Genomic DNA, 20,855 nt, shown 5'->3' on the forward strand with positions numbered 1-20,855 from the left:
CTATATTTATACAACATGATATTCACCACAGTGCTAATGTTTCTCTGCTACACAATACTACGCATCAACATTTATGTTCCTTCCGGTCCATTTGGAATTATTTTTGGACTAGTTTATCCTTACTATAAGTTTACGCCGACGTTATACACATTCGAATTAGACTTCAGGGGCATTGGCAAATCCTCAAATGATGCTGATGATCAGCTCGTACATGCCAACGAGAGTCACAAGCTCGTATTTACTAATAATTTTGTCACCACAATTCTTGTTGCTCAGCTTTTCTTAAGCGAAGGTTTAATCTCCTCTCCAATAGTCTGTCTTACTGGCTATCTGATCAGCTCGTTACTCTTCAACGGTGTGCTACCGTTGTTGCATTCAAAGTTTGTGTTTTTAACAACTTTGTACGGTAGATTGATGAAAAAGTTCGGCCACTCTACAGGATACCATGCCATTCCTAATATTGTGTCAACTGTTCCTAGTGTTGGCATCCAGTCTCATTCAAGATCAATCTCTCCCGAAGATGTCGATAATACAACTGAAGAGCATGATGATAACGATCAGGACACCGACATGCCGGCAAGAAGTTTGGGTACACAACTACTCGACACTTTCAGGTAGTTACACTATATTATATTATCTTAATCTGTTAATCATTAGAACAATGAGCCTTCAAGCGTCTGCTTTCTGCGTACGTCTCCGCTGGACATCCCAGTTGTAGACACGAGCAGTGTTAACTTCCATCGTTGTTATGTTGGATCTGAGGTAGTCAATGTCTTCAAGCGTATTGTCCTTATTCTTCCCTGTAACCTTAAGTCTCTCAGTAAGCATCTGAATGGCCTCATCTACTGGATATTCCACCATAATGTTGGCACCTAGCCAGAGTCTCACTGATCCTATATCCTTGGTATCTATCACAGCTTTTGAATATACGGTATCATTTAACTGGTAGTTCACCTCTATATTTTCATCTTCTTCTTCTTCTCCATCAGTCTCTCCACTTTCCTGCTTCAACTTTAAGTACTTGCAAATATCTAGTGTCTTCTTAATATCGGGAATTTTTGTGTTTAAATTGTCTAGTGTAGTCCTCTTATTCTCTTCCATGAATCTGTACTGTTCCATTCTCATCTGCAATTCCTTTAGAAAATTGCTAACGTCATCATCTGTACAGGTCTTGGGGTTGATGAACTCCTCAATTTTCTTGATGAATACTGCCTGAGGAATGCCTCGTGCATTTGTTTTTCCTGTACTTAGTCTGTCACTCGCCATTGTTGATCCCGGAACTATTGAGATCTAGATAACAGTTCTTCAAATCGTCTTTGAGACTTCTAGACTAACTTTACGGTGTACTGATGTTTGTACACTTAATGGAACGGTCCCGTGATTTTCAAATTTACCCTGGCCGAAACCCCTACGCCGTGAAGAAATTTTGTCCGCCGTAACAAGTTGAAAAATTTTTCAGATATATAATTCAGAGATTCGCTATTCTTCAAGAGTTGTTCACCATATCCTTTCTTCATCGAATACCACTGGAATATATACAAAGATGGCTGTTGATCATTACTCCAAGCCACATAAGAGATCTGGTCACAGAACCGCTCCAAAGTCCAAAAATGTCTACTTGGCCTCTTTGGTCAAGTTGTTCGGTTTCCTTGCTCGTAAGTATTGAAATTCACTATGAAATATATTCTTTAATTCTTGCAATATGAATCTCGGTCAACCACCCCCTTTTTTCGGGTATTATAGAACAACGAACATCGATTAGATATCGATGAACTTCTGCGAGTACTAGTTTCACTTATTGGAAAAAGAGTGCGATATGAGAGCAGAATTAAAGGAAGCTTCTAATAAAGAAGTCTTTCTAGACTCATACTAACGTGTAATTTAGGTCGTACTGACGCTGCATTCAACAGGGTTGTTTTGAGACAATTATTTTTGTCTAAAGCTAACAGACAGCCAGTCTCTGTCGCCAAGATTGTTAGAACTTTGAAACAGGAAGATGCTTCTAAGAAGATCATTGTCGTTGTCGGTACTGTTACCGATGACTTGAGATTGCATTCTTTCCCTAAGGCTACTGTTGCTGCTTTGAGATTCACTCGGGGTGCCAGAACCACTATCGAGAAGAACGGTGGTGAAGCTCTTACTTTAGACCAGTTGGCTACGAGAGCTCCTACTGGTGCTAATACCTTGATTGTCAGAGGTCCAAAGAAGGCTAGAGAGGCTTATAGACACTTTGGTATGGGTCCACATCAGCACAAGGCTCCAAGAATTATGTCTAAGGGCAGGAAATTCGAGAGAGCTAGAGGTAGAAGGAGATCTAGAGGTTTCAAGGTTTGAAGAACTTGTTACTAGTTACCCCTTTAACGAAATCTGTTTCTATTTCCTTCGGGATTTTTAATACAATTTTTTTCTTAATTGATGTGCACAGACAATCAGCTGGTTAGTAATGTAATTTAGTAGAGTATTATACATTTATCGTGTATCATGTAAGATACGGTTCTCTGTCTATTTCTATGGTATCGGGTTTAACGTTTTTTCACCTCCATGATAGAACGCGTTCACACCTCAACCCTGTAAAGAAATTTCGCAGTCACAGAGAAAAAAAAAAGCCCCAGCTCACCCTGCAAGGAAGGAGAAGCGAGGGAGGGAAAAGTTTTTGAAAAGTTTTTCAGCTCTTGTTAACCTGAGCTAAAATACTCCTAGAGTTTTTGGTTGTTCTAGTTATCGACTGACAGTTTCATATATTTAACAAACAACAAATATGTCCGGTGTTACTGTTAGGTATGTATTCACAAAGAATGGAACACAAGAGAAAATGAAATCAGATGCTTAAGCCATATGAGGAACTCAATCAGGAAGAGATAGGCGTGCAACACCACCTCTCGACACAGGATGAAGGACGAAAGGCACGCTAATTTAGAAGCGGATGTCAATCCTGACAGCACAATATCAACAAGCAAGGGTTAATGCATGGCACTTCGATTTCCATCCAACTGTTTTATTTATTCCCTTCTGACTTTCTTATACTAACATTATGCTTATTATAGAGACGTTCCTGCTCAGGAATTCATTGACGCCTACGCCCAGTTCTTGCAAAGACAGGGTAAGTTGGAGGTCCCAGCCTACGTTGAGTTGGTCAAAACCAGTGCCAGCAATGAAATGCCACCACAAGATCAGGAAGGTTGGTTCTACAAGAGAGCTGCTTCTGTCGCCAGACATGTCTACTTGAGAAAGCAGGTTGGTGTTGGTAAATTGAACAAGCTTTATGGAGGTGCCAAGAATAGAGGTTTCAGACCAGCCAAGCACTTTGATGCTTCTGGATCTGTCAACAGAAGAGTTGTGCAGGCTTTGGAGAAGATTGGTGTTCTAGAAGCTTCTTCAAAGGGAGGTAGAAAGATTTCCGAAAATGGTCAGAGAGATTTGGACCGTATCGCCGCTCAAACCAGTGAGGCTCTTGTTGAGGGCGACGACGAGGAAGACGAAGAGTAGGTTTCCACATCCAGTTTAATATAATATAAATGTCAAGTGAAATTTACCCTGATTCTATACTTTTATAGTTTGGTTCTATTCAAATGTACACGTTTCTAGTAAATATTGGGGTCGTTACTTAAATCTATTGAAATATTGCTCTCGGAAGTTGTTTTTGTGCTTCCTTTGGTCTCTAGTTACAGTTATTCCTTGATAACTCGAGTCCCTCTTAACATATACTAGTAATCTTCTGGACCACATGTTGAAATGCTGCACTAGGATGTGTATTAATTCGAGTCCTTCATGCTGTGGGATCAACGTAGGAATATCTTCGTTGTCGGCAGCAGGCATCCAGAAACACAATCGACCACCAATAGGTAATCTTTCGTTAGCAAACTTCAACAAATCATCTAACATAAAGTCTAAAGAGCATGTCTTCTTCGGTGGAACGTAATCTTTCCTCAAGAAAGCCTTCTCACCACAGATAATCTTATTCATAGTGAGCTCAGCACTGGCAATGTCATTCGTTCCGCAAACCCTTAGTCCCTCCCTTATGCCGTAGGGAGGATCACAAATAATAGTATCGATTTTTAAGTTCTTTCTCAAAGCGTTATTTGTGAAGTCCATACAAAGAACATCACCAAACTTGTTCTCGGTGCCATAATGCTCGAAGTTATCTTTCAACCGTTTAATACATTTTTGCTCGGGTTTCCCTCCCTTGAGTGCTAAGAAGTCTATATCCGATCCATATGTGTAGCCACCAAAATAACCAGATGCCAACAAGAATGATCCCGTGCCGACAAATGGATCAAGCACTAACTGGCCTTTCTGAACCAATGCTAGATTGCATGTAACGAGTGATAGTTCGGACTCAAAAGTGGTAGTTCCATAGTATGGACGCTTGGCAATCTCATATTCATCCACTACACCTCGAGATCTGGCACTGAGGTGCACCTGCCTCCCAAACCAGCAATAATCTGGCTCTTTTCTAGGGCAGAGGTCCTTATCTATAGTGTATGTCTGAAGAATAGTAAATATTTGCTGTGGATTCTCAAGGGAAACCTTACCCTTAAATTGCAAGTACATGAAGGAATCGATAATCTGAAGGTGTCTCCTCTTGCTTTTCCTGGCTCCTTGAAAGTCCAACACCTGGAACTTGAATGTAGAATTCATGTACGGCTCACGGAGTGCTTTATAACGAGTCTTCACATCGCTGTGAAGCTCTTCCAAAGTATTTCCCTTACCCCAAAGTTCGTATATGCCTCTTGTCAAGACAGCTCTATCGACTAACTTCCTAGCAGCGTCGTCATCTTCTAGTTGAACAATCATGAAAGGAGATGATTCATCATGTGATGAAAGATCCACCCGCACATTATTCAGCGTAGCCAAGGATTCTAATTCAGCCTTACGAAAATTGGGATGTGCGTTAGCCAGATATATTAGGTATTCCTTCATTGTCTATAATGAGCTCATTGAAATGCTTGGTCTAAGATCCATACATGATTGAAAAATCCCTGATGAAGTTTTTCTATGGTTGACGCGCGTGCATAAATTATATGATGCATAAATTCGAAACGTACATTATCTCAAGGCTTTCAGGGTCGCAACCTATCTGGTATATTATGGGACCGCGATTGATTGAGATGATGGCAATTAATATTCCAACCTCTATGAGTAAGTATCTACCTTAAAAGCACATGTGTCGCATTGTTATGATAAGTCAGGATAGAACCCACGTAACGCAGTGGTTGTGAAAAAGTGCAATATAAAGGTGCCAATGATGTAGGAAGGATCAAATGATCGGCAAAATTTGAGACAACCCGTTCCCAAGAGGAATCCTTTTTTGATCCATGACCTTGGAAACTGTACTTAATAAGTAAAACGTACTAGTAAAGAGAGATCTTGTTTTTGCTTGATTAAGAATCTGACAAAAGGTAATTCCGCATTCTAACTTTTTGGTCTGCATCTCATAATATTGTTTGTGAGATGCCTAATTGAGAATTAGTTGAGTTTAAGCGCGGACATAAACAGAAGGACAAAGGATTTTATAATAATACATCTCTTAGTACACCTCACTATGATTAGTCCTTAAAGCTGACACTTGGCTTAAATAAGACGCTAAACTGAAATTACGTGGACCACCTGAGAACCTTATATTTGAACAATATCAATAGGTAACGATCCAGCATATAAGTAAGGACTAATTCTTATGCTGCATGCTTCTTTTTCTTCTTTTTCTTAGGGGTCCAATCAAGAGGAGTGTCTCTAGATTAGCTACTGCAACATTTTGGCCAAGTGATAATCTCGAGAGTCTTTGAACCTTGTATCAGGGAAAGGATCATAATAGTAATGTTCTATTTTTTTGAGGTTTACTCACGTCTAGAATATAATGAATATAGAAATGTTATATAATTATATTTTTTATTATATTGATCAAAATAGACAAATAGGAATAAAAAGGTTCGTACGGTACGTATTGGAAGTGGCCGTTTTTATCAATTATCAGGGTGGCAAGTTGAAAGAATAGTAAAAAGTATGCTTCCAGCTTTTCATTCAGGTTAAACATATTAGAACGCTTTTATTGATCTAATTTAATATCTTGTACCTTTCAATCTTAATATATTATGGGCTGTAAATTTTGTAATACTCTTCAGTTACAACACTCTAATTATGGCAATAGGAATAGATACCATAAGCAAGTTCAATTCTTTAACGGTAGGTGCATCCCGCCTCTTCATTACGCAACACTTATCCTAGACTGTATATACTCCGTGTACAACGTTTGATTTCATATCGGTCCCTCTTGCTATACACTAGTTAAATAGACGTATAACGGCTAATCCCTAGCTCCGACAGCTTCCCGCAGTGCATCTCACCAGCAATTCCAAAGTTGGCTTTTTTGGGGTCATGTTTTTCACCACAGAATGGCCTGTAATTAAAAGCTGACGGCTACGATCATATCTGGCAGAAAGCACCGTTACCCGTCCGATCAACTGTAGTTAAGTTGCCAAGAGTTCGACTGAGTAGTGTTGTGGGCGACCAAACACGAAATTTGAATTTTGTAGTCCTTATTTTTTACATCCACTCCGCCTTTGCTGCAGGATGAGACGCCGATCAGATCTTAACAACAAATATCTGGGTTTTCTACTGCCAATATCTGCAGCGATTGATCATACTTGTAGTCTACTTGGAGAGTCAAACACCCTTGTTTCTTTCTCTGGATAATTATTATAAATAAAAGTTAGATACTTCGATAAAGATTGATTTAAAATCCTTGCTCACATCTGGTTGGAATCTCCCTAGAATTATTGTCCTTCTGTACCCTGCCATTTTTATTTCAAAACTAAGTGTTAACCATAACAACTTAAATTCAAATTATGAGATTCAAGAATAATAGGCTATCTAAGATACAAACTAGGTTTAAAGCAAGTTCTATATCAGAGTAGATGAGCTTCCCAACCGCACTGAATATTCTTTACCACAATGTAGGATGTTGTGACATATTACCCGGATTCTAAAAATTTTCCAGAACTCAGACTAATCGCTCGGCAGCGAAGGAAACAGAATGAGGGTCGCAACTTCATGTCTGCTAGCCTCCTCTTGAACAGCTACTAAAGAGTAAGACAATTGAAGCAATCCAATCATTCTACTGCTTGTTCCTGCTCATATATTTTACAATTGGAAGTTTTCATAGAGACTGGATTCATTTTGAGGAAAAATAACTCAAGACCACTACTACTACATTTCATATCACTACATATCCATTAGATAGTATATAGCATTTGTCTATCTATCTATCTAACCATAGGATTTATTCTTAATATTACTATCCCTTTTATTTTGATATTTTCTAACACAGAAAAAGTATAACTTGAGATCTTTCATAAAAGGATCTCAATAATTTGGACAGCTTATATACATTACATATTAACGCTATGTCTGATAACATTGACGACGACGAGGCTTTATTCGACGACATCTATGAGGATGACTCGAAGACTGATGCTGTGAAGACTGATGCCAAGCTTGACGAGAAACCTATTGAAAAGGTGGGCGGAATAACAGAAGGCGTTCAGAATGACGTGGCACCACCTCCTCCACCTCCTACAGAGCAACAGCCAGAACAGGAACTACAGAATCAGCAAGCAATACCTCCCCCACCTCCTGTTGAAGGTGATGCTGCCGCCGCCATGGCTGCGGCCAATCAGCTGGCCCAGCTTGCTGGTCAAAACCCAGGATACGGAACACCACAGCAGCAACAGCAGATGCAGCAGATGCAACAACAAATGCAACAACAGATGCAGCAGATGCAGCAGCAGTATCCTCAACAACAACAGCAACAGCAATCTGGCTCTATGCAATATGATGCCAGGCAAGGATTTCACGACAAGGTGAAGGCAGATATGGAGGGTAAAGATGTGGGAAAATTATTTATTGGTGGATTAACCTGGGAGACCGATGAAGACTCGCTTGGAAATTACTTCAATCAGTATGGAGAGGTCACCGAGCTGCATATCATGAGGGACACCGCCACGGGACGTTCTAGAGGCTTTGCATTTTTAACATTCAAAGACGCCAAGAGTGTTGATGAGGTGCTAAAAAAGAAGCACATTTTAGATGGTAAACTAATTGACCCAAAGAGGGCAATTCCAAAGGAAGAGCAGGAGAAGACCGGTAAGATTTTCGTTGGTGGTGTGGCTCCGGATGTGTCACATGATGAATTCACCGAGTATTTCAAGAAATTCGGTGATATTATCGACTCTCAACTTATGATTGACAAGGACACAGGTAAATCTCGTGGTTACGGCTTTGTCACTTATGATTCCGCAGATGCAGTTGATAGAGTGACTCGTCAAAAATATGTGATGTTCCACGGCAGACAGATGGAGATCAAGAAAGCTGAGCCTAGGAACCAGCAGGCTCCAAGACGGCAGAATTATGGGGGCTATGGAAGTATGGGATTTGCACCTCAACAGGGCCAACAGGCGGCCAATCAGTATTCGCAAATGGGAGGCTATTATAATCAAAATAACATGGCCCAATACTGGCAGCAGATGCAACAGATGCAACAATACTGGATGCAAATGCAACAGATGCAGGGTCAACAGGGTGGTGAGAATGCTGAGCAGGAGGGAGAAAATGGTGGTGGAAGCATGAATGCATCTTCATCTGCTAATGATAACGGAGGAAGTTCGGCTTCACCTGAACCAAGCTCTAACTTCCAAGGAGCTGCCGCCATGACAACAGCACAGTCCCAAGAAGCTTCAGGACCAGCAACGGGTGGAGATAACAATGAAGATGATGAAGTGCCAAATCCTCAAGAAAGAGCCGCACCAAAATTACCATCGGGCCCTAAAAACTTCCACGGAGGTCGCCATGGCAGAGGAAGCACAAGGCCAAGAGGAACCCACAACCACCGTGGTAGTACACGAGGACGAAGAGGTGGCGGGTATCATCCTTACAGACGCTAAAGTGGGGGTTTTGAACTAATATTAGTAAAAGGGATTTCTATAGGGTATGAGACGGCACAATTACACGATAATGAAATTTATGATGGTTACAGTTATCATAGAATTATATTAAGCAGTATTGCTCAATAGTGAATCATTTTTTGATTTGATTTGATTTGACTTTTCGTAACTGTGTCCTTCAAGACCATCTAGAAATCTCTGAGCTGTTGATGGGGTTCCTCCCTTTATTTTACGAGATCTCAATCTCAAAATCTGAAAAATAAAAATTGAAAAATTGAAAAAAAAAAAAAAAAAAAAATTTTCTGAGCCATTTTTATTTCAGGGCATCGAAACGTTTGTTATATAAAATATATTATTTTCTTTTCATACAACTGGTTCACTCTGAGAACAAACAAGAGCAGTAATAGTAAATGTCAGATAGTGATAGTGGAACAGAAGATATTGCTTCCAGTCTTGTGACGAAGAGCAATCCTTTGTTGAACAATGATGCCGATAGCTCTGACGAAGAAGGCTTATCTACAAATGAAAATTATGAGGTTCAAGACGAGATTATTCCTTCATCGGACGAAGAGAAGAAGGAGCCAGAACAGAAAAAACAAAAAAATAAAAGGATCAAGACTTCCAAACCAGCTATTGTCTCTTTTCCCGTACTAGAAGCAACCGAGGAAGGTGATGACATGGACAAAGAAGACCGTGATGATTCCAGATTCATTCTCTCGGTGAAACAGCAAGTAGCTAGATCCAAGGCGAAATCAAAGGGAACATTTGCATCCTTTGGCATCAGCAGACAGGTGCTCAATAACATCAAGCGAAAAGGTTATAGAATACCCACTCCTATTCAAAGAAAGACAATTCCCCTCATAATGGGGGATAGGGACGTTGTTGGTATGGCACGTACTGGATCTGGTAAGACAGCGGCATTCTTGCTTCCGTTGGTGGAGAAACTTAAGCAGCATTCACAGAAGATTGGTATTCGTGCCGTGGTTCTTTCTCCCACCAGAGAGCTTGCTTCACAAACTTACAAGCAGTTGAACGAGTTTGCCAGAGGAGTCGATCTTCGCATATTACTTCTTGTTGGTGGTGACTCCCTTGAAGACCAATTTGGTGCTATGGTTAACAATCCGGATGTAGTCGTGGCTACACCGGGTCGTTTTCTTCATTTGAAAGTGGAGATGAGATTAAATTTAAGGTCTGTGGAATACATAGTGTATGACGAGGCTGACAGGTTGTTTGAGATGGGATTCAGCGAACAGTTGAACGAGCTTTTGGCTTCTTTATCCGATAGACGCCAGTCTCTTCTTTTTTCTGCTACTCTACCTAGAAACTTGGTTGATTTCGCCAAGGCAGGACTTACCAATCCAGTTTTGGTTCGACTTGATGCCGAGTCTAAAATTTCAGAGAATTTACAGATGTGTTTTGTTTCTTCAAAGAAGAACGAACGTGATGCTAACTTACTATTCATCCTCGAAGAAATTATCAAAATGCCGTCTGCTTCCAAGAAACAACTAGAAGATCTTAGAAAGTTAACTGCTTGGGATGGAGAAGGCGTAGATTATGATGAAAGTGATGGGGATGACTTTAATAAGAAAAGAAGCCGCAACCATTCGTTTAAAGTGAAGTCAGCAAGGGCGAACGAGCTTCCGAGCAAGCACGCTACCATTGTATTTGTGCCTACAAGGCATCATGTTGACTTTGTAACGAAACTTCTAGAATCATCGGGATTTTGCGTGGCATATATTTACGGTTCTTTGGACCAGCATGCCAGAAAAAGACAGCTTTTGGCCTTCCGTTCCGGAATTTGCTCTATTCTTGTGGTTACTGATGTGGCAGCGCGTGGTATTGATATTCCTATTCTAGCTAATGTGGTCAACTATTCCTTTCCAACGTCATCGAAACTTTTTGTTCATCGTGTCGGCAGGACTGCTCGTGCTGGTAATAGTGGATGGGCTTATTCCATTATCAGTGAAGCCGAACTTCCTTATTTACTAGATTTAGAGGTGTTTCTAGGCCGTAAAGTTTTACTTACAACGATGCAGGAGAAGAAGATTGAAATTCTGAAGCACAGATGGGGGGAGAAGCATAGTGGAGTCCTTGATGAATTTTCAGAACCAAAAGTGTCATATACCTCGAGATTGGTGTTGGGAAGCGGACCAAGAGTTGATGTGGAAGAAAAACAGGAGATATTCGACACTATAATGAAGAGTCACTACGATATGACTGTACAGAGAAATGTTTGCGAGAGAGCAGAGAAGATGATCAAAAGAACAAGACAACCAGCATCTGCAGATGCAGTTCGCAGGGCCAAGGAGATGTTGGTTTTTGGTTGGGACGAGCAGAATTTATTGTTTGGAAAGAATCAAGAGAAAGAAAAGGATATACTTCTTGCACAGTTCCAGAACAGAAGGCACAAAGAAACCGTTTTTGAGTTTGCTGGAGCAGACGATTACTTGGTTGATTTGATGGCTAAGAGGCGGCGTGAGATTGCGCCTATTCAGAAACGTGCGAAGAAGAAAAGAGAACTTCTGGAACAGGAAAGGATGATGGGACTAACGCATAGGCTTGAGGATGAAATAGAACGGAACAAAGAAGGGAAGGATAAAGATGAAGCTATGGAGGTTGGATTTGATGTTAAAGAAGAGGAACTAATGAATAATTTCCAGGACGCAGATCAATTAGAGGAAGAGCAGAAAATAAGTAAGAGACAGAAGAGAAGAGCACTTGGCCAGTCTAGTTATAGAGATCCGAACTTTTACCTCTCTCACTATGCACCAACTTCATCGATTCAAGAGCAGCAGCTTTCAGTTGGTGGTGGATTTGTAAATCAGGTTCAAGATGCGGCATTTGAGATCAATGGAGACGATGGTAAGAGTAAGACAGGTCAAAAGCAGAACATTGTGTGGGACAAGAAGAAGAAGAAATATGTCAAGAATCAGGATAATAAAAGATACATTATGGGAGAAAATGGACAGAAGATTCCGGCCAGTTTCAGATCGGGCAAGTTTGACGAATGGAAAGAGAAGAACAAGATAGATGATTTTAGAGTTGGATCTATGGAGACAGCTACCACGGCATCTTCAACGGAGCCTCTTTCTGGCCGGAAAGTCCATGGAAGATATATGCATAAGCAGCAGAGAGCTCCAAGACTCCCAGATAGAGCTAGAGACGACTACACCAAACAGGTGGAGAAGGTCAAAAATGCTACGGCCAGAGGTATTAGTGTTAAGGGCTGGCGTGCCAAAGGAGTGGCAGAGAACGAACTTAAAAGTACAGAAGATATTAGAAAGCAAAGGGAGTTGAAGGATAAGAGAAAAGCCAAGAATGCCCGACCTAGCAGGAAAAGATATTAAATCAATATAATATACAATGTAAAGAGATCTTATATCCGACAATTGTAAGTCTTCCGCGTAGGAAACTCATTCGCGGCCCCGTTCTCAGTTCTGCCGGAGCAACCAAGTCATTTTTTCCCGTACTTAGAGCGCTCGCTGAGCGCTGAGCGCTAATATTTTTTTTTCCTTCTCTCGTTTTTGTTGGAAGTGGGGAAAATCGCCGGTCTCTCTTCTCGGTTAAACTAACATCCGCTCCGATCGAGTAAGAAATCTACATTGTATTTTAGGAGTCCGACAAGAAAAATTCTGAAGGTAAGAGGCCCGGTATATTCCAATTAGTTACGGGCACTTTTTATATCTACCCCCTTTTTTCCTCGTGTAGACGAGATTGACGATCGGCATCTGTTTGTTATCTCTTTGCATTCACAAACTAAAGGCCAATGAACAAACTGGACGCTCCTCCACGTTCAATGATACCTCTATCAGGTACTTTGACGGGTTCCTTATCGAGTTCTCTATCTAGCTCTTTTTCGGGTACTCTGTCCAGTTCTCTGTCTAGTTCGCTTTCGGCTCCCCTTTTGGGCACACATCTGCACAACGCTCTCAGTGCTTCTCCAGTGCTTTCTTTATCAGGGGGTCCCGATACGGTTCCTAATCATACTCCTCAAGCAGGTTCGGAGTCACATAGCCATGATAATAACAACAATAAGGTCTCTAGCACTGAACTACTGTTAGAATGCAAGTTCTTTATGAGCAGACAGTCTATCAAGCCATGGCTTCAGCAAAAACTTGCTACAAAAGGAATTAATATTGTCATCGAGAGATCGGATGACTCCAAAGTGGTGTTTAAATGCAAAAACAGTACCAGGGGCTCATCTAAAGATGGCGGCAACGCTGGCAATAAGAAGCAGAAAACGAGTTGTCCATTTAGAATTAGAGCAAACTATTCTCTCAGAGCTAAACAGTGGTCACTTGTTATTGTAAATGATCATCATAACCATCCCTTGCTGCCTCCAGGATATTTTTCTACAACTAAAGGCTGTCCCGAAGGAAAAAAGAGGAGAATAACGGTACCAGCAGGATCTATTTCCTCATTTCCAAGCCTGACTAGCATGCCGAAGCCACTATTTCCTTCGTCTGCGATAAACGGTGTTACTTCTTTCACATCAAGGTTGAATTTCAATTCTGCGAAACCACTCCTTTTGAGTGACACACCACGCGCAAATCTTACAAGAACAGCAAATTCTAAATCGCAGATACTCCCTCCTCAAACTCAACAGGGAACGTTAGGCAAATATTCACTACCTATTCCGGGCAGTATGACAACTTTGAGTAATCCACAACTCTCAGTATCGGACTCCAATACTTCTAATACATCTCGCAGTTCTTCTCCACGACTGTCATCATTCAATGAAAGCATAGCAACAACTAGTATTTCAAATGGCTCTAACAGCAGAGATTTTCAGGCATCGAAATTGCTACCGGAATCAGCATCTGATGTGCAGCAGAGATTGAATATGCTTCAGCTTGATGTCAACAAACTCATGGTTCAGCTGAGTACATCTTCGTTAATACCAGATGAATCAAAAGAGGTTGTTTGTCAAAAGGTGCTGACCATACTTCAAGAAACTTTGAATGCTCATAATAATTATTCATCTGACTCGGCAAATAGGTACCGGACCAGCTCTCCAACATCTACCACCAATTCGCCTGCTCATAACACATCCCTGAACTATTTATATGCTAATTCTGATGTGAATAGCGGAAACAAGGAAAAGAATGGCACTGCCGTTACCGTGCCCGGCTCCATATCAACAGGCTATAAAGGATTAGGGAGCAGTATTGTGTGTGGTACGAATAGGATACTACTTCCGGCACTCGGTAGCAATTTGCAGCCAACATCAAGTGGGATTGGAATCAATGTGAATGCCAATTATGGAGCATATAATCGGATGTATTGGGATAACAAATGAATTCTCTAGTTAATTATATTTTCTTATTGGTGGGTGTTCTATGCAAACTGTATTTTTATACAAAACTATATCTATTATACAAAGGTTGGGGATTGGAGAAATAAAAGAATGAGCATTAGTTATATCTACTCATCACTTCTAAACACGTGCTTACACTCTAGACACACGTAGAACAAAACCATACTGGTATCTCTTCTTCTTTGCTGTGATTGGAAGAATACACACTCCTTATTGGAACATTTTGGACAAGTCTTCTGAGATCTGGGAAGAGTTGGATCGGAACCGATATCTTCCACAACTCCCGCAGTCTCACCAATATGAGTGATGAGCTCATGTCTATACACCCTAGGGCTGTCAGCAAGCTCAGAGTAAGAGCAATTCCGGCACTGGTAGAGAAGACGCTTATGCTCTTTATCCTCCCTTGGATACAACATATTGTTGCATTCTGCACAGAATCTGAACGACATGATTACTGACGGGAAGTCGAGAGAAGCAAACAATCTTGTGGGTGTTGAAGAATGCAAACTTCCATCCACCTGTGCAATATAAGACCGTAGAAGTCTAGCGGACTGTACGCGAAGGTTATGCCGCTTACCTAGTCAATTTAGATATCTGAAAATTTTTCTTCATTTAGAGGGCCGAGGGACTTGGTGAGCGTAGAAAAACCAGAAGTTAGGCTGAGAATAGGTGATTTGAGTGTTTGCAACTTGTTCATTCAGACTTTCCTGCTCAATAATTGCGACAGCTCTTTTAAAATGTCTGTGATTTTCAAACAGTCCATTCGAGCTCTTCTAAGGACTTCCTCCGGAAGATCATGCATGATACCGGCAGTTTCAATTGCAATCAGATTGAACTCGACTGCTGATGGTGCAGCTGCCAATGCCTCTACTGATTCCTCTAGCATAAATTCCAAGAAGACTGATACTCCAGTGGATTCAAAAATTGCTGAGATTGTTCGCTCTATTTCCAAATTGACATTGATGGAGACTTCTGCTCTAATCAAAGAATTGAAGTCTAAGTTGGACATTCCTGACATTGCATTCCCAGTGGCGGGCACTGCCGGTGCTGCTGCACCACAAGCTGCAGAAGATATCGCCAAAGAGGAACCTAAACAGAAGACAATATTCAACTTGAAGTTGGAGTCGTTCGATCCAAAGTCTAAAGCTAAAGTCATTAAGGAGGTGAAATCTGAACTTGGCTTGTCTCTCGTTAAGGCCAAGAAACTCGTTGAAAGTGCCCCTAAGATCTTGAAAGAGAATATGTCTAAAGAAGACGCGGAAAAGTTCAAGGAAACTTTGGAGAAGCATGGTGCTAAGGTCACATTGGAGTGAACGTCATAGACCATTTCTCTTATTCTTTCGCATGTACATATATATACATATTGTCTAAAATACTACAATAATAAATTAAGGCTATGTGTTTTCTTTTCACTATTATCATTACCTATTATGACCCTACGAGTCCTCTTATCTAAGCGGTGTTTTGGGTTGGTAGTAATATGTGCAATTTCTCTGGACTCAGAAACTGGGCCATTCTTTGGACTTAGGGAACATGTAGAAAAGACATCATGATATCAACAAGATAGCTAGCCCTCTTTCAATCCCTAGTGCGCGGAACAATTTCCCAATTAGACAGTGCGGACTTCAATTAGACTTAGATAAAAAGAATAGGCCGGAACAGAAATAAATGAACGAAAAGAGACTCTTAAATAAAATAAGGGATATATACCAAAAACGAAAACAAACAACGGCTGGCAGGTAGCCCTGCAGAGCTTTTTTACTCTTCTACAACTCAGAAGTCGGTGAAAAGATTGGCGTAAGGATCTTCGCCTTCAGCACCGTAATCCATCTGCTCCTCTGGATACCTGTCGAATAAGGAGGTATCACCAACACCCGCGGTAATTGGAGGTTCATAAGGAGTTTCAATATCCTTCATCAATAACTTCTCCCATACAACTTCACTGAACCAAGGATGGTTTCTGATATCATCAGCACCATTTTGCAAATTACCCAATCGTCTAGTCAAATCAGAAGTAATCAATTTGGTCAAGAGATCAACGGCATCTGGATGGAAATAAGAAGGATAGTAAACCTTGCCAACCAAAATCTTCTCGTAAGTCCTCATAGGTGTCTGATCATAGAAAGGTGTGTAACCAGCCAACATTTCATAGATAAGAATACCTAAAGACCACCAATCGACACTCTTGTTGTATGGCTTAGTAGTGATAACTTCCGGAGCAATGTAATCAGGAGTACCACAAAGTGTCCATGTGACGGTCTGCACCTCTTTTGCAAAACCGAAATCTGTCACCTTAATGTGTCCATTTCTATCCAAGAGAATATTCTCAGGTTTCAAGTCTCTATATATTATATTATGAGAATGAAGGTATTCAATGGCCAAAGTGACTTCTGCCGCATAGAATTTGGCCACAGGGTTGGGGAAACGCTGTGACTTTCTTAACAAGGAAAACAACTCGCCACCTTCAATGAAATCCATAACCATGAAGAGATTATTTGAATCCTGGAAAGTACCCCACATTCTTATTAAAAATGGATGTTCCACCAACTTCAACATTCTTCTTTCATCATTTGTGTGCTCCACCTGCTTCATTTTAATCACTTGCGCCTTCTTAAGGACCTTGATGGCATAATATCTGTGATTATGAACTGATCTCACAAGGTGTACTCTGCCAAAGGACCCTGTACCTAAAGTTCTCAACATCTGGAAATCCTTTAAAGTATACTTACCTTTAGAAGAAGAAGGTCTGCTAGGAAGCACGGAAACACTACCCATTGCCTTCTGAAGATCCTTGTATTCTGGTTGTATAATGGCTTGGTACGAAGGTATCCTTTGAAGATACTCAACACGCTGACGTTGAGTATCCGTTAAGGCTTCAATCCCCTTGGAACCAGTGTTAACTGCGGTTAATGGCTTAGATTCTTCACCCAATGGTATGAATGAAGGAGCATCTTGTTGGTATTGCATGGTGGTCTGCTGAATTTGAACAGGCTGAACAAGCTGCTGCTGCTGCTGCTGCGGCTGTTGATTGCGCTGTTCCACTTCTTGCTGTTGCTGATTTTCTAGAGAGATTTCCATAGATAACTGTCGTTCCGATTGCTGCTCTTGTTGCTTGTGAAGCGGTTGCTCCTGCTGCTGCTGCGGCTGCTTCTTCTGCTGCTGCTTAAACTTTAGAAGTTTACCTATCTTAGATGAAATCAGCTTGGAGATCTGAATTGAACGAAATCGCACCAGTGGGTTACTTGTACAATATCAGAAGAACAAAATACAAACACAAATGTTGATATTTGTCAACTCACAGAGAAAAAAAAATATTAAGCCCCTCAATATGACGAAATAGGATGAGATGTATACTATCCTGGGACTGAATACCACCCCCCAAAAAAATGGTTCAATTAGCGTCAACGATGATTCCTCAGACGATGCTTTGAAAAATCCCTAGAGAATTGTCCCCAGTCAAATTGAACAGATCTATGCAGCGAGGAAGCAGCAGTTAACCTCTGAGGCCCTTCCTTTCTCGTTGATTACATATCTATCTATCTGTGCGAGTGGCTGCAAGCCTTTTTTTTTTCCTTCTCTCATTTATTTTTGACCTTTGATTTTTCTTGCGAACAATACCCGGGAGAGAGGCGGGAGCACCCGCGTGCTTTGATGAGTGAGTCTGCAGTAACTATGATAAGCCGGATGTAATACATGTAATCTATTCGTATTTATACATCTTTACACCGCTGAAAATTTTTAATCTGACGGGAGACGAAATAAAAAATTTTCCAACCTTTGTTGTGCCCTCTCTATTGTGGTGGTGTCTCCAGTGAATCAGATCTTCCAATCCCTAGCATGTCATCCGAACAGTCAGGATTTCAACTCTCTGAGGAGCAGTTGGAAATTGCTAGAAAGTATGATTTAACCGAGAAGTTTGTCAAGTTCTTGGACCGTCACTTGGTCTATACATTGATTGAGAACTTGGAGTACACTCATGATCCACAGGAAGTTGAAAAATGGGAGTACCAGCTTCTAAAGGATACATACATGACTAAATTCATTGAACAGAAATGGCTTGATCTTCATCCTGGTGAGTCTCTTCCAAAAGAGTTTGAGGAGAAGCAGGATAAAATTAACAAGGAGTTAGTTTCTCTCAACGAGAGCACCAAAAAGACTTTGGAGATTCTATCGTCTCAGGAGGTGCAGGAGAATTTAAAGCAAGACAAGTCATATAACAGAGACTACTTGGCTAAGAACCACTCTATTGATGATGAGAAGATTTTTGAGTTGTACAAATTTGGTAAATTCCAATACAACCGAGGAGATTATGTCATGGCATCTGATTTGTTGAACAATTTCAGATTGCTTTCCACCAATCAGGAATTAAACTTTAGTGCGACCTGGGGTAAGTTGGCTGCGGAGATCATTTCGTTTTCTTGGACAGAGGCCTTAAATGAGTTGAACAAGTTGAGAGAAGTTATCGACAATAGAAACTATCAGGGAAGTACGCTAGACCAACTTAACAAGAGGACCTGGCTTATTCATTACTCTTTATTCATCTTTTTTAACGGCAACTTCACCGCTTCTGATGCTGCCAAGGCGGAAGATGCTGCCAAAATTGCCGAAGAAGCCGCAGAAGCCGCAGAATCAGCCGCTGCCGGTGACTCAGAAGAAGAAAACGAAGCTCAAACCGAGGTTGAGACTGAAGCTTCTGCAAAGGCCGAAGAAGCTGCTGAGACTAACAGCTTTAAGAAGGAAAGAGATGCAAAAGACAAGTATAAAGGCCTATCCACAATGGTTGATCTTCTTCTCTCCTCTTCATACATGTCTACTATTCAAGCTTCTTGTCCTTGGATACTCAGATATCTAATTGTTGCTGTGTTACAGATGAGACAGTATAAGAGATTGAGAGATATTGTGAGGGCCGTCGACGTGGAAACCTATGAATTTCAAGATCCATTCTCCAAACTCGTGCAAACCTTGTTTGTCACTTGCGATTTCGATAATTTAAGTAGCATAGTCGATGAGATCTCGGTTTTAATTGAGACTGATTTCTTCATCAGCAACTTGGACGGTGAAAGATTAATGCTCAATCTTCAAGAGCTTATTTTTAACACAGTGGCCAAAATATACAAAGGAATAACGGTGGAATCTTTGGGCAAGATGCTCAATCGGGACACTTCTGATGTTGAGAAGTTTTTAGAGGAACAGAAGGATAAAGTGACCTTGGAGGAAGATGGTACGATTTCCTTTAATAGACAAGCGCCACCTTCAGTCTACCAGCAGGTCTACGAAAAGACTAAGGCTTTTAACTTTAAGGCCAACCAGATGTTGAACACCGCTTTCAATAAGGCTGATTGAGATATAATATATATTGCCCTTTCTGTTTTCTAGATCCTTAATACACTGTATGAAAAAAAGAAGCAGAACAATCAAAATTATGTACACGCATTTATTACTCTACTCAAAAGCTGGCTTTGACTACTCTCTTGGCACTACCTCGTAGTTATGGAATGCTCTGTGGAATCCATTGGTATCATTCTTCATTCTTGGTAAATTCTTGAGATCTTCATCATCCTGGAAGAATTCGTTCTTGCAAATTTCTACCGTCTTTCTAAACTCTTCTTCTCCATTCTTTCTATATAGCAGTAGGTCTTTGACGTTCTTTTGGGTCAAGTTGTCCAGGGGCTGACCTTGAAGTTCCAATCTAGCAACAGTCTTTGCAATATACCAAAATCTCATCTCTCTAATTCCGTTATCGACCAATTCCAACAGTGCTTGAGGAGCATTATCACCAATACGGGGTTCCAACTTCAAAATTCTGGTGAAACCTCCGTTTCTCTCTTTATATCGTTCGCTAATTTCATTCATCAATTTGGGCACCGTTTTCTCTTGATTGTACAACTCTCCGTAAAGCTTGGATTTTAGTTCGTTTTTCGCCAACGTCGATTTCTTCGTTTTCACTATCAGGTCTTCAATAATTCCTTGTGCTATCTTGGCTTTGGCCATAGTTGTCGTCACAGATTCATACTCAATCAATGATGACACTAGGTTGCGCATTGTATGATTAAGCATTTTAGCATTTCTACCCAAAGTCATGGCGAATGGTATGAAAAGTGCTACGAAAAGAAGAGGAGATACTTCAGTTCTTTAGTCCACAACTTTTTTCTGCTTAACAGCTCCCTCGACTCTTTTCGACCCTTCAGTTTTCAGTTTTTTGAGGCGCTGAGAACAATATTTTTCTTCACGGGGCTTCGTAAGCTGCTCAAACTGATCCCACTAGCACAACTTCTATTCACTTCAACTGCTACTAAAATTTATAATGGGAGGAAGAATCAACGGATTTTTAAGTGGTGTGCTATTGGCTGGCTCAATTGCATATTTAACTTCGGTTGAATTTCACAATAACCAGAAACAAATCTCGAAAACGCTCAATAAGACTAACAACATTATAAAGAACCGCGGTAGACCTGCGGAACCGAGGAGCAACGTGATATATTATCAGCAAAAGACATTGAAAGAATCCGTCAAGGATATTTGGAATCACGATATAATAGAAGGAGTGAACTGGCTGTACTCTTTGAACCTAGATAAGGTCAGTGACAAGTTGCTAGAAGCAC

At 40.8% G+C, this 20,855-nt stretch overlaps 13 protein-coding genes across 13 annotated transcripts; 8 read left to right on the forward strand and 5 right to left on the reverse strand.

Annotated features, from left to right (window-relative positions):
- Positions 1 to 15: 15 nt before the first annotated feature.
- FOA43_003676 (uncharacterized protein) lies at positions 16 to 618 on the forward strand (the record flags this gene model as incomplete). The annotated part of the gene is made up of 1 exon (XM_038923927.1): positions 16 to 618. One exon carries the CDS (start codon positions 16 to 18, stop codon positions 616 to 618), a length of 603 nt encoding a protein of 200 aa, XP_038779855.1.
- Positions 619 to 669: 51 nt separating this feature from the next.
- FOA43_003677 (uncharacterized protein) lies at positions 670 to 1,266 on the reverse strand (the record flags this gene model as incomplete). Its single annotated transcript, XM_038923928.1, has 1 exon — positions 670 to 1,266. One exon carries the CDS (start codon positions 1,264 to 1,266, stop codon positions 670 to 672), a length of 597 nt encoding a protein of 198 aa, XP_038779856.1.
- Positions 1,267 to 1,543: 277 nt separating this feature from the next.
- On the forward strand, positions 1,544 to 2,334 carry RPL18A (60S ribosomal protein L18A; the record flags this gene model as incomplete). Its single annotated transcript, XM_038923929.1, has 2 exons — positions 1,544 to 1,655; positions 1,886 to 2,334. 2 exons carry the CDS (start codon positions 1,544 to 1,546, stop codon positions 2,332 to 2,334), a joined length of 561 nt encoding a protein of 186 aa, XP_038779857.1.
- Positions 2,335 to 2,758: 424 nt separating this feature from the next.
- Positions 2,759 to 3,486, forward strand: RPS19B (ribosomal protein S19B; the record flags this gene model as incomplete). The annotated part of the gene is made up of 2 exons (XM_038923930.1): positions 2,759 to 2,778; positions 3,045 to 3,486. 2 exons carry the CDS (start codon positions 2,759 to 2,761, stop codon positions 3,484 to 3,486), a joined length of 462 nt encoding a protein of 153 aa, XP_038779858.1.
- A 114-nt stretch (positions 3,487 to 3,600) lies between these two features.
- Positions 3,601 to 4,920, reverse strand: FOA43_003680 (uncharacterized protein; the record flags this gene model as incomplete). Its single annotated transcript, XM_038923931.1, has 1 exon — positions 3,601 to 4,920. One exon carries the CDS (start codon positions 4,918 to 4,920, stop codon positions 3,601 to 3,603), a length of 1,320 nt encoding a protein of 439 aa, XP_038779859.1.
- A 2,480-nt stretch (positions 4,921 to 7,400) lies between these two features.
- On the forward strand, positions 7,401 to 8,955 carry FOA43_003681 (uncharacterized protein; the record flags this gene model as incomplete). Its single annotated transcript, XM_038923932.1, is given in 2 exon segments — positions 7,401 to 8,835; positions 8,849 to 8,955. 2 exon segments carry the CDS (start codon positions 7,401 to 7,403, stop codon positions 8,953 to 8,955), a joined length of 1,542 nt encoding a protein of 513 aa, XP_038779860.1.
- Positions 8,956 to 9,346: 391 nt separating this feature from the next.
- FOA43_003682 (uncharacterized protein) lies at positions 9,347 to 12,283 on the forward strand (the record flags this gene model as incomplete). Its single annotated transcript, XM_038923933.1, has 1 exon — positions 9,347 to 12,283. The coding sequence occupies one exon, from the start codon at positions 9,347 to 9,349 to the stop codon at positions 12,281 to 12,283; it is 2,937 nt and encodes a 978-aa protein (XP_038779861.1).
- Positions 12,284 to 12,998: 715 nt separating this feature from the next.
- FOA43_003683 (uncharacterized protein) lies at positions 12,999 to 14,235 on the forward strand (the record flags this gene model as incomplete). Its single annotated transcript, XM_038923934.1, has 2 exons — positions 12,999 to 13,004; positions 13,729 to 14,235. The coding sequence occupies 2 exons, from the start codon at positions 12,999 to 13,001 to the stop codon at positions 14,233 to 14,235; spliced, it is 513 nt and encodes a 170-aa protein (XP_038779862.1).
- A 125-nt stretch (positions 14,236 to 14,360) lies between these two features.
- RPB9 (DNA-directed RNA polymerase II core subunit rpb9) lies at positions 14,361 to 14,702 on the reverse strand (the record flags this gene model as incomplete). The annotated part of the gene is made up of 1 exon (XM_038923935.1): positions 14,361 to 14,702. One exon carries the CDS (start codon positions 14,700 to 14,702, stop codon positions 14,361 to 14,363), a length of 342 nt encoding a protein of 113 aa, XP_038779863.1.
- A 288-nt stretch (positions 14,703 to 14,990) lies between these two features.
- FOA43_003685 (uncharacterized protein) lies at positions 14,991 to 15,566 on the forward strand (the record flags this gene model as incomplete). The annotated part of the gene is made up of 1 exon (XM_038923936.1): positions 14,991 to 15,566. One exon carries the CDS (start codon positions 14,991 to 14,993, stop codon positions 15,564 to 15,566), a length of 576 nt encoding a protein of 191 aa, XP_038779864.1.
- A 460-nt stretch (positions 15,567 to 16,026) lies between these two features.
- TPK2_1 (cAMP-dependent protein kinase catalytic subunit) lies at positions 16,027 to 17,331 on the reverse strand (the record flags this gene model as incomplete). Its single annotated transcript, XM_038923937.1, has 1 exon — positions 16,027 to 17,331. One exon carries the CDS (start codon positions 17,329 to 17,331, stop codon positions 16,027 to 16,029), a length of 1,305 nt encoding a protein of 434 aa, XP_038779865.1.
- Positions 17,332 to 18,090: 759 nt separating this feature from the next.
- Positions 18,091 to 19,596, forward strand: FOA43_003687 (uncharacterized protein; the record flags this gene model as incomplete). Its single annotated transcript, XM_038923938.1, has 1 exon — positions 18,091 to 19,596. One exon carries the CDS (start codon positions 18,091 to 18,093, stop codon positions 19,594 to 19,596), a length of 1,506 nt encoding a protein of 501 aa, XP_038779866.1.
- A 120-nt stretch (positions 19,597 to 19,716) lies between these two features.
- Positions 19,717 to 20,685, reverse strand: FOA43_003688 (uncharacterized protein; the record flags this gene model as incomplete). Its single annotated transcript, XM_038923939.1, has 2 exons — positions 19,717 to 20,383; positions 20,681 to 20,685. The coding sequence occupies 2 exons, from the start codon at positions 20,683 to 20,685 to the stop codon at positions 19,717 to 19,719; spliced, it is 672 nt and encodes a 223-aa protein (XP_038779867.1).
- Positions 20,686 to 20,855: the final 170 nt, after the last annotated feature.

This window comes from Brettanomyces nanus, chromosome 4, assembly GCF_011074865.1.
Source record: "Brettanomyces nanus chromosome 4, complete sequence".
NCBI lineage: Eukaryota > Fungi > Ascomycota > Pichiomycetes > Pichiales > Pichiaceae > Brettanomyces > Brettanomyces nanus.